Here is a 17,205-nt window from a genome sequence, read left to right as displayed (position 1 = left end):
CCCAGAGGCACATTGCTGCTTATGTATATTTGGATGAGATAATCACTAGTGAGAAAATATTTCATTTACCTCTGGAGCTTGAGATTTGCAGTGATCGAATGGTGTGCAACAGGAACCAACACATGCCAGCTGCTGGTAGCTCTGGAGCTCATGGACATCCAGGACTCAGAGTCATTCTGCTGCTTGCTAGTGCATATTTGACTGTTCACATTTCTGAAAATTTTGTTTGGTGTTGCGTCCCTCTGCAGATTGATTGCTTAAAGAATTTTGTGAACTGTATTTATAACAGCTTGCCTAAAAATCTGGGAGACTATCAGCTGTTTCTCCAGCTCTCCAGTTCTGTATAACATGCCTTCTGAGCTGTGTGACATGCACCCTTATGGCCTCTCCTCCAGAGCCTCTGCAGAGCCTTGCAAGTACTTCCTTTTTGCTGGTATTTTGCCATGTCTAATACTGTCCATATCATGCCAACAGCAATTTGCTACTGATTTCCTTTCTTTTCATTGAAGGGAACTGACTCAAGGGAAAACCACCCCTTTTCTTCTTTCATGGTAAGCTTTCCCCTGCTAGGCAGGCTTCAGGTGCTAACAACTGTCTCTCTTCTGATCCATTAGAAACCAATCCAAAGCCACTGACATGAGCCATCCAGCTGTGGTTATAAATAGAGTACATGGTGTCAGTATCCTGAGGTATGCAAGACTCTGAAACTGGAGATATTTTTCCCTCTGTGTAGATCTCCGAACTGTCCCTCTGCCTTCCCTAGTTGACATAAGCCACAGTAGTGCCAGGAAACCATTTTCCACCACGGATTCATACCCTGTCCCTGACAAAGTTATTAATACAGATGCAGCCTTTAGGTCATCACTTTTCTATGATCATCACTTCTACCATGGGATTGTTTTCCTGAATACTTATAATTGTACATGAAGTATTTTCTATCAGTATGCAACCTGAAAATGTTTTCTTGAGCATGGCTTCACTGGCTGTTCCTTCAGCATCTGGGTCTCAAGCTGGAAAGCCCTATAGGAAGTCTGCTGAACTTGTTGAAGAAATGAAGTTTGAAGCTGTGATCAGATATTGTTAGACATGCCCCATCTGTAACAATGTCTCATCTCTTCTTTAGTTCCCTTAATTTCTTCTCAGTAGTGCTGTTCCAAAATGGCTTTGTCCTGAGTGAGCTTACCTTGTCTACCTGCATGACAGAGATTATGTAGCCCAAGAGATACCTATCTGCAAAAATTTTGGGTTTTTTTCAAACATCTTCATATCTGAAGGCCCATAGTTAGTTTGGATGGGAAAAACTACAAGAACTGTATCTTGTCATGTTGGTTGAAGGTTTCAGGTCTTACACACTTCTAACACCTCCAGGCCAGCCTTCATCAGACTAATTCATCCTGCTGTTGAAATGGCAAGCATTTCAAGCAGTTGATTTTTGGATGAATAATAGGTATCTTCAGCATTTCCTTTACCATACTGTGAAGCCCGTCCGTCTTTCTTTCCAGTTTAAGTGTAGGTCTGCCCCATCCTCCTAGTGCGAAAGGACAAACTGGAGGATATCTTTATTTTGAAAGGTTGGCCTCCTTATCTCATGGGGCCAAGGCAGTTTTGGAGGGAGACCAAAGAACTCCGTAAAAGTTTCTGCCAGTTCAGTTCAGCCAGTTCTTAACACTGCTGGTAACATGTAGCTGCTGTTTCTTGCAACTGGTGTAGCACACACACCTCTTTCCTCTGACTTTCTCTTGTCTGCAGTCCTACCCCTGCGGCCATGAGTGCCTAGCCATGCCTCCAAAACTGCATTATCTAAACTGGAAATGTTTAAATGTATCCTCCCTCCATCCCCCCCTGCAATGACCCCTAAGTTCCACGTAGAAGCCTTGGGTTTGCCTTAAGAAAGCCTTCCTAACACCTCCAGCTGGCTCTTCCTTGTATCATTTTTGCCTAGACCAAAAATCAATGAAAAAGCCTTCCATCCATCTTCTCCAGGGCTGCTCTCATATCACACAAGACCAACTTTAAAGAAGTAGAACTGTAACTGGAAACAGAAATGGGAGGGCCTAGGGAGAGTTCCACACGCGCTGCCAGGTCTTACGCGTAGTTGTCAGTTTTGCTGCATCTTCCTGGATGGCACTTAGCAGAGACCCCCAGCCAGCAACCACAGCAACAATTAACCCATCATCTCCTGACCAAACTTCTGTGGCTCTCAAAGTAAATTAGATCATCTGTACTCTTGCAGTCCACTGTGCTATGGATAAAGAGGAGGGTAGTTAGATATGTGAAGGATCTGCAGCTGTCCAGACAGAAGCCAGAAGATGTAGTTAACTTTGCCCTTTTCCAACTCTCATAAATGAGAATATGCTAGTATACGTGCATAGCACGTTCGGGGTTTTTCCCTTTTCCTTCCTGCCAGCATTTTCAGATGTCAGTGGACAATCAGTCTAGCTACAAGTGGCTACCTTTCAGTCTGAGCTGATTTCCAGAAAATCAGCAGCTGAGGCACTCCAAAGGAAACAAGGAACTGTCGGATTACCAGATTTCTTTGTGACTTTGTCACGCCCATCTCAAGAATACAGTGTCTGGTAAGCCATAAACTGTGGTTATTGTAGTAAAGCTCCAAGTTGCTTCATTGTTGAATTGGTAGTTAGTGGAGTTTTGTAAAGATGAAATTTCACTAGTCTCCATTTTGATGGAGCTGGAACCATTTTGCCTCCTTCAAACTGAAGTGTCATAGTAATTCAGGCTGAAGGTGATGCCTGAATAAATCAGTGACTATAAGCTGAGGGACAGCTTTTTTCCAAGTTAGAAATGAAAACCACACACATTTTTCATCCATGTTACCTTGTCTGATCCACTTACTTCTTTGTACACGAATAACAGTTTTCTAATGGTCTGCCTGTCTGAGATGAAAACACAGTGAGATACATCACCAGTGCTGTCAGCAGAATCTGTAGCACTGCTTTACATCATGGCGGCCTCTGCAAGTAAAGGTTTGTGGCAAAGTGAAAACATCTTCACCCTTGAAATTGCAATGCTCTGATGTCAGCACTGGTTGGCTGTGTCACATGCACAGACCTGCTGTTTTAAAACCTTCAGAGATCAGGGACAAGTCTTTACAGGTGCCCTACATGCATTCTATCATCTTTTAATACCACTGAGTTTGTGCTGTGATTTTTCCTGAAGTCTCTGAGGGACTAGAAGTTGGTTCCTCAAATTCTTTGTCTCTGGAATGTGATTTTGTCAGGAAATGCAATACTCAGAAGGCAGGGTACATGGATTGCTAAGATCTGGACAAAGTTGCAAAGACCTGAGGGACCCAGCCTCTCAAAAATCACAGAAATGGCATTTATCTTGCAAAGAGCATGACGCAGGGCTGTTCGCCACCAATTGTCACCAAGCACAGCATTACTTTTCCTGGTAATGGTGGGTCAGCTCTAGCCAAGCCACATGAGTGTATCAGGTAAGGTGGTGCCAAACTCTGCTACAGCACCCTACCAGTCAAGCCTGAAGGTTATTGCACCTACATTCTCATGCACAGATGACTTCTTAGATTTTTTAGACTCACAACAGAGCTTCACTTTTCCATTCCTCTAAATTAATTGGTTTGCTGGGTGACATTGTTTTGCTGCCTAAATTTTGTAGCTGGTTTTGCAGTAGCAGCAATAATGGTTTGCTTCCATCGCTTTGTGGCATATGCTTCTAAAAAGCCTTCATGCTACCAGTGGGATGGATTCTGGTTACAGCTTGTACTTGGATCATGTTTTCATTTGAATATTCAATAAAGGCAAGAGTTTGAGATACTACTACAGTAGCCTTAATTTGAGGCAGACTTCACAAGCCTGTCAATCCTTCAGCAGATAATTAAGTTATTTACATGCTTACATTTATGAGATATCCTAAACAGACTTATAAACAGAACAATAAAGTGCATGAAAAAAATCTCAAAATGTCACTGCAGACCTAAAAGTAGCAATATCATTGAAAATCAAAGATAAGGTTCACAGAATTTCAACCCTCAAGTGAAGTAACTGCTCATTCAGGGAACCAGTTCTTTGTGTTAAGTCCTACCGATGAGTGTTAATATTTTTAGATTTCTGGTTATCACTTTAAACAATTAGAGAGAGATTGTTAAGAGCACATATTAGAACTAGGCCTCCAAAGATTAATGGATTTCATTAATTCATTCATCCACCCTACATGTGTACTGCTGAGTTTCCATACAAGAAAAATATTCAGATCAGGTCATTCCTTTCCAGTTTCAAAACCACACATTTGAAATGCAGACAATTTCACTAATGATGTGGAAAGACAGAAGCACTGTCTGGGACATCTTCATCCCATTAGAGAGTGCAGAAAGACAACAGAAAGCATTCTGTATTTATTCAGAGCTACACTGTCAATCATCATGAAATCTGCCCTTTTTTGAAGGGCCCAGAACCTACAAAGGTTCATAATTTGGGCAGTGACTAGTAAATAGAACTATATTCCTGTAATCTGGCATGACAGATTACAATTTAAATGCACATACAGGCACAGTAAATCTAAATAAGGCTAATGAGGATAGGAAGGAATAACTAAATTCTTAAGTGTCATAATAATGGCTTAAGTCTTGACAGGCTACTGCTTAGTTCCTTTTATCTTCAAGGATGCCTCAGGTAATAGGGATGTCTCACTGCAAGAGCTTCCAGGCAAGTAATGTATTCTTGAGTGTGTCATGCCTGCCACAACAGTGTTTAGGTTAGCAAACAGAACTGCCTTAAAGGTAGAGAGAAAACAGAGAGTTTAAAATTCCAGGTGCTTCAAAAAAATGAAAGAAAACTAACCAAACTCCTTACTACTATTGAAAAATACTACAATAAAGCATGCCTGAAAATAAACATAACCAATAGTGATCCATAATAATCTTACAGAAGAGCATATTTGGGATATTCACACTATTGATTTCAGGCTTAGAGTCTTCCAGTAAGTGCTTGCATCCTTCCAACCACTTGTGTATGCTATTAGGGTGGCTGAAAAAGGGTTCTGTCCTGAGGTACCCACCCCAATCCACATGAAACACTGTCCTGAACAAAACCACAGTTTGACTAAACAGCAGCAGCAGGAGATTTAAAAAAAAATCCTAAAATCCAAGATAGCAGATGGTAAATCTCAAATTGCAGGCTTTAAGTAACAAGTATGTGCCTTGAAAGGAAAAGAAGCTTGCACCTAAAATTATACTGTGCTGTCTGCTTTCAGAGCAAAAGGACATTTTTGGACTTTGTTATTAAGAGATACTTTCTTTCTTTCTTTGCACTTCATTTAATGTCAGTTTTTTTCTTAAGATGCTGTTAAAGGGCACTTTATATTTGGCAATCTGGATAGCAGAGATGAGGACATGGCATTATTCCTTCATTTTGGCTGAATGTTTTAACTTTTAAACTTTTTTAAGCTTTTAACAGTGTTTACAAAGTAAGGGGGGAGGGGAGAGAATACATATACTTTAATCAGGTTTGGTTTAGACCACATAGAATAACACATTAGAAAAAAAAGGCAATTACTTAAAAATAGTTGTATTTATATTTCACAATCTGCTCAAATACTGTTTGTTTGTTGGGTTTTTTTTGGGTTTTTTTTATAAACTTTCTACAGGATGTTTTAAAACAAGTTCTTCACATTGCTTCAACTATGTACTTATGGAATTTGAAGGAAATAGTTCTGGTTGTTTTTACAGTTTAACACATATACAGTACCAAAAGGATGGTGGTTAGTCACATGCAGTCCATATGAGATTCTAACATAACATTTAGTGAATTTTCTGATGTTGACCACCCCTTTGATGCTGAAGGTAATGCATCTGTGGAAAGCAAGGACTGTAGATTTGGGTTACTGCTCTCTGCATCTTCCAGTTTTTCAGTGTTGTCCTCCCAATTAATGTGGAATCTTGTGACTCTGGGATTAGATGCCAAAATATTCCTTTGAAGCTGGGAAAGAAGAAAATATATGGATTGTAATGTGTACATCTAAAACTGGAGTTCACATGCATATAGATTTTTTTCCTTTTAGTCCCTATAGCCTTGTTTGCATAACAATTTGTTTAAAAAGGGAATTCACATCAATGTGAATCTATAGCTACTACCTATGGATCAGAAATGTGCTGACAGTACACCACTTATTTTCCCTAATATTCTCCTCAGCAAAATAACAAATTTCTCAAGAGCGTTTTAACTGTTCCGCAAGGTCAAGGCTGTGAAAGAGATCCACAAGTAAAGTGCAAGTGTTTGTTATTTTATCCAGCTTTTAGTAAAGCAAATAACTTCTACCCCCACAAGGATTTTGCAAACCACAGTACTTCATCAAATTTTGCACCAACTTTATGGTATTTGCAATACCTATCAATTCCATCAACTTCTCATCTTCATTTAAAAGTACAACCTTATCCTTAAACTACCAAACTTTAGACTGATTTCACTAAGAGGATTTATCGACTAAAGTTTTAAAATAAAAACATTTATATTTGGAAAATACTAACACTGTGGCAGTGGACATGATTAGTCATTTATCTTAGTCTCATGGCTGGCCTTCATTTCCTTTTGAAAACATGTTGCATTTGTTTATGTATCCAGAAAAAAAAAAAAAGAAAAAGCTGATTTTCTCCTTATTTTGAAAAGGGGTGAAAGATTATATATTCTTACCTGGAGGATGGCAACTTAGAGCTAGTGGAGACTCACTATGATATTTCAGACTGATCACAGGAAAGGTTTGCTTTGTCAATATTACTCTCCAAGAAAGTGTACTCTCATTAAGTATTTCATGACCCCTTATGCAAACTAAAAAGACTATTTCTTTTTTAGAACCTAGTAGAGCTTATTACCCAATAATTAATCAATCACTTTAATAACCCTCTACTTGTGCATTTCCATTTTTTCCCCAAGTCACATTAAGTCACATTTTTTCCCCAAGTCACATATACAAACATATGATCGCTTTTGCTGTTTTCTTGCATAGCAGCAAAGCTAGCTTTTTATGTAAACAGAGAAGGAAGATAAGTAGTTCTAAGCATTCTAAATTCAAGTGCTTAAAGAGAGTCACCATTTTGGTATTGGCAACCAACGTAACAAATAAATTACGTTTTAATTGAAAGAAATAAAGAAGAAAGGAACATACCCAAAGTTTAACAATCCTCAAACTTTACTGTAATTTTCAGTAGTTTTTTTTAGTATATGATCACTGAAAAAGTTAATCATAGAAAAACATACTATTTCATTTCATCTTTTAATTCTAGTCCTGGTTTAATTATTACCATGAAGGACATACATTTTTCTAACTTTATCTGTATACTTCCTTTGTCAAATTAGACATTTGTCAGATAATCATCCAACCAGGCTACCCATGTTCTCTCATTTTACACCTAATTTGTTCCTCAGTTTATTTGTTAAAAGTTTTGCAGAAATTGTAGCTCTGACACTAGAACAGCTGAGTAACAGCTGTAGTAAATATCTACAACTTAGTTCCAGGTTGATGGCTTAGAAAAAACATTCTGTTTTTCTGAAGAACAGAGCCATTTTGTAAACAGTGGAGCAGGTAGGAATAAATCCAGTGGTTTATTTCACAGTCAGTGTGAAAGTACAGCCAAGTCATCAGGATGGTGGAAATTTTTGATGGTTTCTCAATATTACATAAATTTATGACAACTACATGGCATTCGCAGTCTGTTCCCCCAAGTATTTTCCATTATTTCATGCCTCATTCCATGCACTTAACGAAACCACTTGGGGCTTGGGTTTGTTTCTTAAAAACCTTTTTCTATAAGCATACCTCTGATAGATGACCAAAACAAAACATGCCTTACCTTAGAAAAATCTGGCTTGACTGGTGGATTCTCTCTCAGTTCTGTTTCAGTATATTCATTGTTTACATAGTAGCCGACTCTAATAAATTCTTGACCTCGGTACGTGCATGTAATTAGCACAACTGTTACACCTACTGCATCTGCATCTGGAATAAGCCCTGGGTTAGGTGCATCAGCCTAAATGTGAAAGGGAAAGATAAATTAAAATTGATAGCACATGCCTACCTAGCAGGGGAATCTCAAGTAAGTTTGTTTCAGCAGCTAAGTAGTGACTATATTTTAAACTGTTCAAGTTAACCAGAAAATATACTGCTTTCACAACATCAATCCCAGATTTAGAACATCATCCTCTACTGACAAAACTGGAATACAGTAAAATTGTTTGCTGACATTTCTCATGGGCAATTGGCCAGGTTTGACCCAAAACTCCTTTTAAATATATGCTCAGCTGAACCATTGCTCACACAGGGGTACCAACATCATTCCAGTTCTACAGTGCCACAGTTCTCCAGCCCATCTTGGTAATTTAGTAGACCAAGATTATTTTCTCATATACCTCAAGGTTGAATTGGTCTGTATGTGTGCTCATAACAAGACTATATCCTTAAAACTACAGACTGCAAATTATATTTCAGCATGAAAAGGGATGGGCTATGGTAAGGTTTGAGCTGTTCCACAGACTTCTAGGGAAGGAATTAAGTACTTTCTCTGGCTTCATTCCTAATACCTATGTTCATTAAAATTTATGCAGTTAACTGCATCATCTCTCCAAGACACCTGAACATTCTCTACCAGTATGCAAACCTAATTAATATGCAACTGATACAATCTTTCTCAGTGTCCTTACTTACCATGGCTCTGCAGTTACTTATCAATAAAATTTGCCTCATAAAATGTGGCTCACATCAGTCCCTGAAAATGCCTTCTAACTACCACATCTATTGATAAAATGTGATGCCTGATTCTGCTGCAGGATTTAAAGTAACAGCAATCCAGGCATAGTAAAACAGCTTCATATTTACAATTCCACAGGAAGATCTGAAGTCAACAGTGAACACCCATGTTGTGAGAACAAGCTGGTATTAGTAATGTGTGTTCAGATGGTTTGGGTGTAACAAATCTTGCCTAATAACACAGGATGAGTGGAATTAATTCCTGTTGTCCCTCTTGTTCCTACTTTTCTGTAGTATTTCTATACTTCAGCATGGTGAAATTTGGGAGCTGCTGCTCATGCAGCATTGGCATCTACTCTTTGCCACTTCAATTCTAAGCCTTCAAACCAGCCTAGTTTTTTGTGAGAAGCTATAGGCACAGAAGAATTAGATGAGTCAGACCTCTCAGGTAGAAATACACCCAAGGGAGGAGAAGAAACCAGGGAATCAGGTAGAACACCTCTTCCTCCAGCCCTGAAGGAAATAGAAAATGACTGGATGGCTTACAACTAGCATAGGAGAATGGAAGAGGTGTCCAAGAAACAGAAAAAATAAAGAAGCTTGAGGAAATCACAAGAACTGCCAATGCAGATTAAATCATTACTTTAACTCAGTAGTCTTGTTCTAACAGTGCCCAGAACTATCTGATCACTGTAAATTCCACAGTAATGGGCAACAGAAGAACCATATTCTGTTTAACTCCCCATTAAACTCAACTCACATTCTAATGTAGAATCTTAGTCTTCCATGTTCCCACTGTCATTTTCTGTCTTGTAATACCCTATGACACAGTTCTGAACCCAAGGAAATACTCTGTTCTAATCCTACTTATCTCTCAAGCATTGTTTTGCTGCATGAAAAAGACACTGAATACTGTTTAAAACAGTTTTCTCAAATTTTCAACTTCCTGGTTTTGTCAAACCTGTTAATTACTCAGGAACCAAAGATCAGACACAGATGGCAGAAAAAAGAAGAGCTTGGTATGACCAAATGATAAATAAGCAGATTACTGGCAAACAGGTATTTCGGTGGGCAGAGGCATTAGATTAATTTTTGCACAAAAATCACTGTCTTAATATGCCACTTATTCTATGAATTACTTAAGAAATTTATGAAATCAGCCCGTATGTTGCCTTGAATTATCTTGCTTTTCCACATGGTATTTATTCTCATAGCTACTGCTGCAGAGTAGGTAGCAAAGGTTATATGCCCACTTAAGGACAGTAAATTATTTATGCGCTTATATGCTCAAAAAAGTTTCTGTGATTTTATTACAAATTCCCAAGAGAATCAAGAAGGAATCAGGTTTCACTATGTATATCTTGGGATTTAGAAACAAACAGGCCAAGCTGTGGGCCTTTACTATTGAAACCCTTATAAAGGTAACATTTTGGGGTTTAAAAACAAAAAGCTGCTTTTGTAAGTCTGAAAAGCACAATAATTGTCCATCTTTCTATAAGGCTGAATTCCCAACCTGTTTCACATCTTTTTTTCATCTAAGGTATTTTTATCATCCTTGGTAATCTATCTGTGTGGTACTCCATTTTAGTTGCTATTTCAGCCATTTTCCTATCTACAAAAATCTACAACAGATTATCAGAAAATTTTATGCTCCTCTGCAAAGGTTCTTTCCTTATGCTATTCCCCATCAACACAATCTCTTTTCTTTGTGCCACATACCTCCTGCAGTTCTGTACTTTGCCCTATTCTTGCCTTTCCTTGCTTGTTTTCTCTGTATCCCAGGCTGCTTCAGCTTAGTGAATAAAATGGCTTCAGCCATCAGCAAAGGCTTCTTGCAGCACTTTGGGTTTTGGTGGTTTCCTGTGTACACATGTGCTGAGTCCTACCCTCACCTGAAATCCAGAGCCTTTGAAGCGTAATATACTCAGACTCAACTGAACTTCCATAAGAAATAAAAAGTATATTTTAACAGATGGAATCCCTTACAGGACCTACTCCAATCTAAGCAAAATCTCTACACATCTCCTCGTTTAGCTGCAGTGTAATTTATAACCACGATACAATTGCTGAGTCCATTCTACAGAAACTGCAAGACTAGTAAATTTAATTTGAGACCTGCCTAATCATGCAGCCAAAACGTGCCATTTTAGGCACCTGCTTCTTGCTCCTTCCCATCACCATCAACAAGGAGTCTTCAGACCTTTGATTGAGAACAGTGAATCTTCAAATTAAAAATGTAAATGCCAGCTGATATTCCACCATACAAAAACAAGGTAGCCCCTCTGAAACCAATAGAGGATCACCTGTTTCTGACCAATTAATGACATAAGCTATAATGGCTTGATAATGGAAAAACTGTTAATAAATGATGCATTTGTTACACATCTCCTTTATTTGTAGAGTGGAAAAATTAGGCCTGGCTCCAAAACCAAACAGAAATGTTTCAACACTGATTAGGGTGTATGTGGTTGATAAATGCTGCAACCTCCAGTCTAATCCTATTCCTTAAGCCTGTTCTTTAAGGAAAAAAACAAAAGGCCCAGAACAAAAAAACACCCTCAAAATGCCAAATAAACTACCTTTCCTGGAATTTACAGAATAAATCAGGATTGCCTCACAAATGTTGATATTATTTTAAACCAGTTACAGTAACCATAAGAAATAAGGGAGTCAGCACTTCATTAGCACTTTGGGGTTCTTCAATGCTCACACTTCAGCATGCATTTGCCATTAGTTAAGTGAATTTATAGTATTTGGGAAAATAGCAGAGCTCTTATACAATAAGACATACTCAGTTTCTATCCGACTTGTTATCCAATGGACTTTGCTGTCAGTTTACAAAAAAAAATTCTAGTATTTTATAGAGAAAATGTGTTAGTTTTAATAAAAACTATAGTTTTGAATAAATAAACAAAAAAAAAAAAAAAACCACTCCACCACCACAAAAGAAGTTATCCCAAACAAAAGAAAGCTTCTGTAAGAATTCAGGCAAGTCCACTTCAGGTTTTCCCCCCTGCTTCTCACTGAGTTAAAATAGAAACAAGTCTAGGCCAGTAAGTCATCTTAGTGTTGCTCTTTCCCTGTTTTCTTTTCCTTTGTTATTCCTTATTAACTTTTGGCATTAACAGCAGTATTTTATAGGACTGTCACATGTTCTAGACTTTTTGTCTTGGCCTACACACTTGTGTCCTAAATACCTCCCATTTACCACTGAATTTCTATCTTTATTTTAGAAATCACTGTATTTTGTTATTATTTAGCATGCTTGGCCAAACATCATAGTTGATCATGTTCTGCCAAACAGAAACAAACATCTTGATTATTCTGGCTGAGTTTTACAATTAGTTTGTTGGCCTGATCCTCTGAAGGTGTTGTCTACATTAACCTAGTGCTCCTGATTGTCTGAAACTGCCACCAGCAGAAGAGGTGAGCCTGATGGTGCTGGTGTAAACCAAGCAATTGGCACTACTGATTATGAACCAGACTGGTTAAAATTATCAGCAGCTATGGGAACTGTGCTTTTATCAGTTATTATTGATACCACAAATAAAAAATATAACCAAGAAATATCAGGGGCAAGAAGTACAGGCTCAAGAACAGACTTTAAAGGAAGGTATATCATACCTGAGGGGCTCATTTCAATGTTTTTTTACCATTATTTTTCAAGTGCCTCTTAGTTTGATACAGTTATCCCTAATCAAATTAACACAACTTTTAGAAAAGGTTAAATCAAACTTACCTGAAATACAAACATGTGTCTGCCTGCAGGAACAGGTCCAACTAAAACAGAGTCTAACACCTGATCATACTCTTCACTTTCAGCTGAACCCACATAAATTATTTTCCATTCCAAATCTACATTAAAAAAAAAGAAAAAAAAAAAAAACAAAACAAAACAAACAAGCATTATTTATCATCACAGTTAGGGGGTCTTCCACTCTTGCCAATCTACAGTTTTGCATAGCCTAAAATTACTTCTTTGGCAACAAGCCTAAAATAACAAGGACCTACCTGTCTTCATCAGAAAAATTTAAGGATGCCTGACCCTGTGCTCACAAACCAGATCATCCCACTTTCTCTCTCTAGTCAGTTGTATCACAGGAATCCCTCTATTTTCACAGTGAGGTTAATTTTCAAAATTTATACAGAAAGCAGGGCCCTTTTTCTAATTGGGAGCTGTGTTGAGCATCTTCTCAAAGTCTGTCAGAATGGCTGCAGCAGAGGGATGATGCCTATAAATCATTACATCCTTGAATACAGACTAACCTCCCAAAACCAAAATTCCCACCTTGCACACATACACCTCACAGCTTAAATTACACAAATCATGGAACGTAGTTGAGTAAGTCACCTACTGAGTAAGCTTCAGGCATACTAACTGTATGCCCCCGTTCCTTTATATGTCACTTGTGATACCTGGGAAGTACATAAAATTGTGACAGCATGACTAGACCGTATTCTTAAAGATAGTGATGCTTGGATCTTATCTACACCCTGAAATGGAATTATAGACCAATAAAAAGGAAAAAAAAAAAGTCAGTGTAGAATTTTGCTTCTTAAAGCCATGCACTAAACCCCAACATTTATTACAATTAAGTGTTTTCTAACTCAGTCTCTTCCCCACAGATGTTTTAGTTGAAACTGCAAATGAACCCAAATTAGCTCTTCCTGGGTCAGCTTTTCACCTTCCCTTTTTGATTCAAAAAACAGTAAAACTAATCTTGCAAGACAGATTTTGGGGTTATTAAAACAAGAGGGGAAAAAAAGAGACCACCATTACAAAAATCTATAACTAACACTTCTTAATTAAGCTGTCGTTTCAGAACTGTACCTTAAAACTTACATGGTGTATTTCTTTTTTCCCCCTTGTGAACAGTGCCCTGATGGCCTTTGCAAAAGCACAAACCTGTAAGCTATTACATTAACTTGATTAGTACACTTGCAAATCCAAAGGCCTGCCTCATGGTTTCTGGATGCAGGAATGGAATTTAAGCAGAGAAAAAAAAAATAGCACTTGAAACAGAACTTGACTGCTTTAAGATTGCAACCCTCTTTCCTCATTAGTGAATTCTTCTTGCTTACTTTTTTTACCATTAGTGCAGGTTTTACTATCATAATAAACAGGGCTTGGGAAGGGATTTTACTCCTCTGTACAACACAGCAGCTTCCTAGGTACTGTATCAGAGGTTTTATTTACCTTTTAAGCATGAAGTACTAGCTGTTGCCAGTATTGCAGGGTACTCATCCAGGATAATTAAGGAACTTTCTTGTCTGCATCTGAAGACAAATTAGTACTTACAAGAAGTGAGGACTTTTAGGCTAAACTGCTTAAGACTTTAAGACTATCACACCATCCTGTGCCATTATTCTAGGAGAACAGTATAAAACTTGTTCTAAACAACTCATAGTATTTAGTACTAAACCTAGACTTTTAAAAAATAAATTTTAAGTGTTATTTGAGTATGTTGATATAGAACATCCACTTTAAGAAAGAGGGCTGGAGTTTATGGATTTAATTTTAGGATCAGTGTTGCAGAGCACGGGCTGAAAACAGCACAGTAAACACATGTATTACATAGGAAAGCTGAGGCAATGACTTTTTATCAAGTATTCAACGGCTGTGTTTCATCTTATTTTTAAATGTGAAAGATAGCAGTGCTCATCCTTAATTTATCCTGTAGTCTTAACTTGCATGTTGGTGGGGGAAAGGAGCTGAGAATTCTGTATTAGACCTTCTATAATTCTTCTCATCACGAATGTCCAGGATCAACTTTAACATAAATCCTGAGTGTGAGGAGCACATCACATACAGCTGTGCTATGGAAATGAAAAGCTTAACGTATTGCACGAGCCCCTGTCACGGGCACTGCCACCTGCCATAGCAGTTGCCACGGAGGGGGTCCGATGTTCCCGCTCGGATGGGGCAGGCTGACCGAAGAGGTCCAGCCAGCAACGTGGCGGGGCATGGAGCACAGCTCCAGCTGCTGCGTCGGTCAGTTGCAAGAAGGCAGGAGACGGGCTGCGGAGGCCTAGAGGAAACCCTGGCTCGGGCGAGACTTCCTCTGAAGTTCCCGCCACGGCAGCCGTCCGTCCCTCCCTCCCCGCGCTGTCACCATCCCGCCGGCACGCACGAGTACGCGCTGCTGCAGAGGCAGGCGGGGTGAGGCGACTTAAACCGCAGCGACAGCGAGCCCGCCAGGGCACCTGAGCCAGGACAGCACGCAACTCCCCTTCTCCTCAGCCCTGCCCTCGTCCCTCCGCCCGCGGAGCTCTCTGGCGAGCGGGCGGCGCTGGGCTCCGCCGAGTGCCGGCCAGGCAGTGTCCTCTCCCGCTCACAGGCAGCCCATCGGGGCGGCCTCCTCCTGCTCCCGGGGCAGCAGCCGCTCCCCGGCCCGCCGGCGGGCGCCCGCGCCCCGCGTTCCCTCCCTCGCCCCGAGCCGTTCGAAACTCCCGCCCGCGGGGCGACGCGCGGCCTCTCGGGGCGCGTCCCGCGGCCGCCCGGGGGGCGGCGCTGCGGAGCGCGGCCGGGGCGAGGGCGGCTCGCGGCCCGCCCGACTCGGGGGGAAGGCGGGAGCGCGGCGGCGGCCCCGGCTCAGGACGGGGGTCCCCGTGTGGCGGCAAGGCCGGGGCCATCCCCCACCCGCTGGCGGCTGCCGGTAACTTTCGAGTGACTTCCAAAAATAGTGGCAGGCGGGCGGCCCCCTCCCCCCAGGCGGGGGCTCCCGCAGCCAGCGCTCCCCTCCTAGCCGTGCCCCCGACCCCGCGCACCTTCCGCGGCTGCCTGCTGCCGGCATGCGGGGCCAGCCAGTCAGCCCGCCCCTGCCTCCCACCGTGATTTTTAATTTTTTAATTTTTTTTTTTTTTTTAGTATTAAAATGGAGCACGAGGCCATTGAAACGCATCCCCGCGGAGCGCTTTCCGCGCTCCGAGTACCGCCGGGGCTAAACACGCAGCATCCCGTGTGCCCGCGGGGATGCGCGGCCGCCGAGCCCGGTTCAACCCTCCTGTCTCCCGCTCGCTCCCCCCACGCACACACAAAGCTGGCAACATGGCTACCTCCACTCTAACAAGTTCCTCGCAACTTGAGGCAGCTCGCCGCCTCGCCGATGGCGGGGAGAGGCGGCGGGCCCGGCTCGGCGCCCAGAGCGGGCGGACACCGCCAACTTTCCCCGGCGCCGGGCTCGGCGGGAGCGGCACATCCCCTCGCCCGGCCGGCACATCCCCTCGGCTCGGCACGGCGATGCGGCCGAGGTGGAAAGACTGTTAAATTGTAGGCGCAGGCCTGTGCAAAGTTTAAGCCTTAAATGCCCCGAGCTCAGAGCCCGGGGTTGCAAAATCCGTATCGGGGAGAAAAATTCTACTCACCTTCAGACAGGTCCTCTATGCACTCGAATGTGATTTCGAACTGGAAAGGATTGTAGAAAGGAGAAGGATTATCCAACACCACTACATTGTTCACCTGAACCTTTGCCATATTTTGGAAAAAAACACAAACAATAGGCAGAGCGTGTTAACGCCGCGCACTAAAGTCCTCCGTGCCGGGCTCCCGCACCGCACAAGCCCCCGCGCCGCTGCCCGAGCGAGGCTGCAGGGCGGCGACTTCCACAAACTTTTTTTTTTTTTTTTTTTTTTTCGCCCCCCCTTTTATTTACACCGGGAACGCTCCACACTGTTCGCCGCTTTCCCTATTTCGCTCAACTACAGCCCATTCTGCCCCTGCTCGCCGCCAGCGCCCGCCCGGATTGGCCACTCGCCGGGCGAGGGCCCTCCCTCCGCGGGCACGGCGGGCACCGAGCGCCGGCCAGAGCGGCCTCCGCGCGCGCCCGCCGCGCGCCGCCCTCGGGGCCGGGGGCGGGGCCAGGGCGGGAGATGATCCGGGCGAGCTTGAGGGAGGCGCGGAACATCTGCTTCTCTGATTTCCAGGAAAGGGAATGAGAGCTTATCTCTTTTCTTCTTATTTTAGTTTTTTTTTTTCCTTATTATTTGTTTTCCTTTCTTCTGTGTGCATTAAAATGCAGGCAAGGGGAAAAATCAGGAGGAAAGATCTTATCACGCAATTAGTCGGCTCTCGATTCATCACCAAGAGGGACTCTGCCTTAGTTCGAAAGCTGTTGCCTTGCAATGATTTTATTTAAAAGGAAAAAATTAAATCCTAAGATGCGACTTTATTTGAATTGCTGGCATATAGCTTATGGGACTGTGTATATCGTGCTTACCACAATAACTTTTATTTCAATTGATAAGGTTTAGATTCATATATAGAAGATACATCGTTTGTCAGTATATTGTATTTAAAGTTATGAACCCTATGAGCTGAAGAAGAAATTAATTTCCTTTGAAAATGTTCATCCTCTGCAAGTTGTAAACAATGTAAGACCGCATCCAGCTTGGAAAGTGCCCTAAGCTGAAAGTTGAGGCTGGAAGAATAGTAGGGCAAAATACCATAACTAAATTGGAACCATGGGTAGAACAGGGACAAAAATAATCTCT

At 41.5% G+C, this 17,205-nt stretch overlaps 2 protein-coding genes across 2 annotated transcripts in view; one reads left to right on the top strand and one right to left on the bottom strand.

The window, feature by feature from the left end:
- Positions 1–17,205, top strand: part of MCM9 (minichromosome maintenance 9 homologous recombination repair factor) — a 48,220-nt gene that overhangs the window by 14,293 nt on the left and 16,722 nt on the right. The window lies entirely within an intron of this gene.
- Positions 5,528–16,513, bottom strand: ASF1A (anti-silencing function 1A histone chaperone). Its single transcript, XM_041469957.1, has 4 exons — positions 16,081–16,513; positions 12,455–12,570; positions 7,823–7,999; positions 5,528–5,954 (listed from the first exon to the last, which is right to left on the bottom strand). The coding sequence occupies exons 1-4, from the start codon at positions 16,187–16,189 to the stop codon at positions 5,742–5,744; spliced, it is 615 nt and encodes a 204-aa protein (XP_041325891.1). The 5' UTR covers positions 16,190–16,513; the 3' UTR covers positions 5,528–5,741.

Source organism: Pyrgilauda ruficollis, unplaced genomic scaffold (genome assembly GCF_017590135.1).
Source record: "Pyrgilauda ruficollis isolate IOZ18807 unplaced genomic scaffold, ASM1759013v1 scaffold24, whole genome shotgun sequence".
In the NCBI taxonomy this organism is placed as follows: domain Eukaryota; kingdom Metazoa; phylum Chordata; class Aves; order Passeriformes; family Passeridae; genus Pyrgilauda; species Pyrgilauda ruficollis.
Note: the sequence above shows the minus strand (reverse complement) of the source record. Positions and strands in the feature narration are given on the sequence as shown.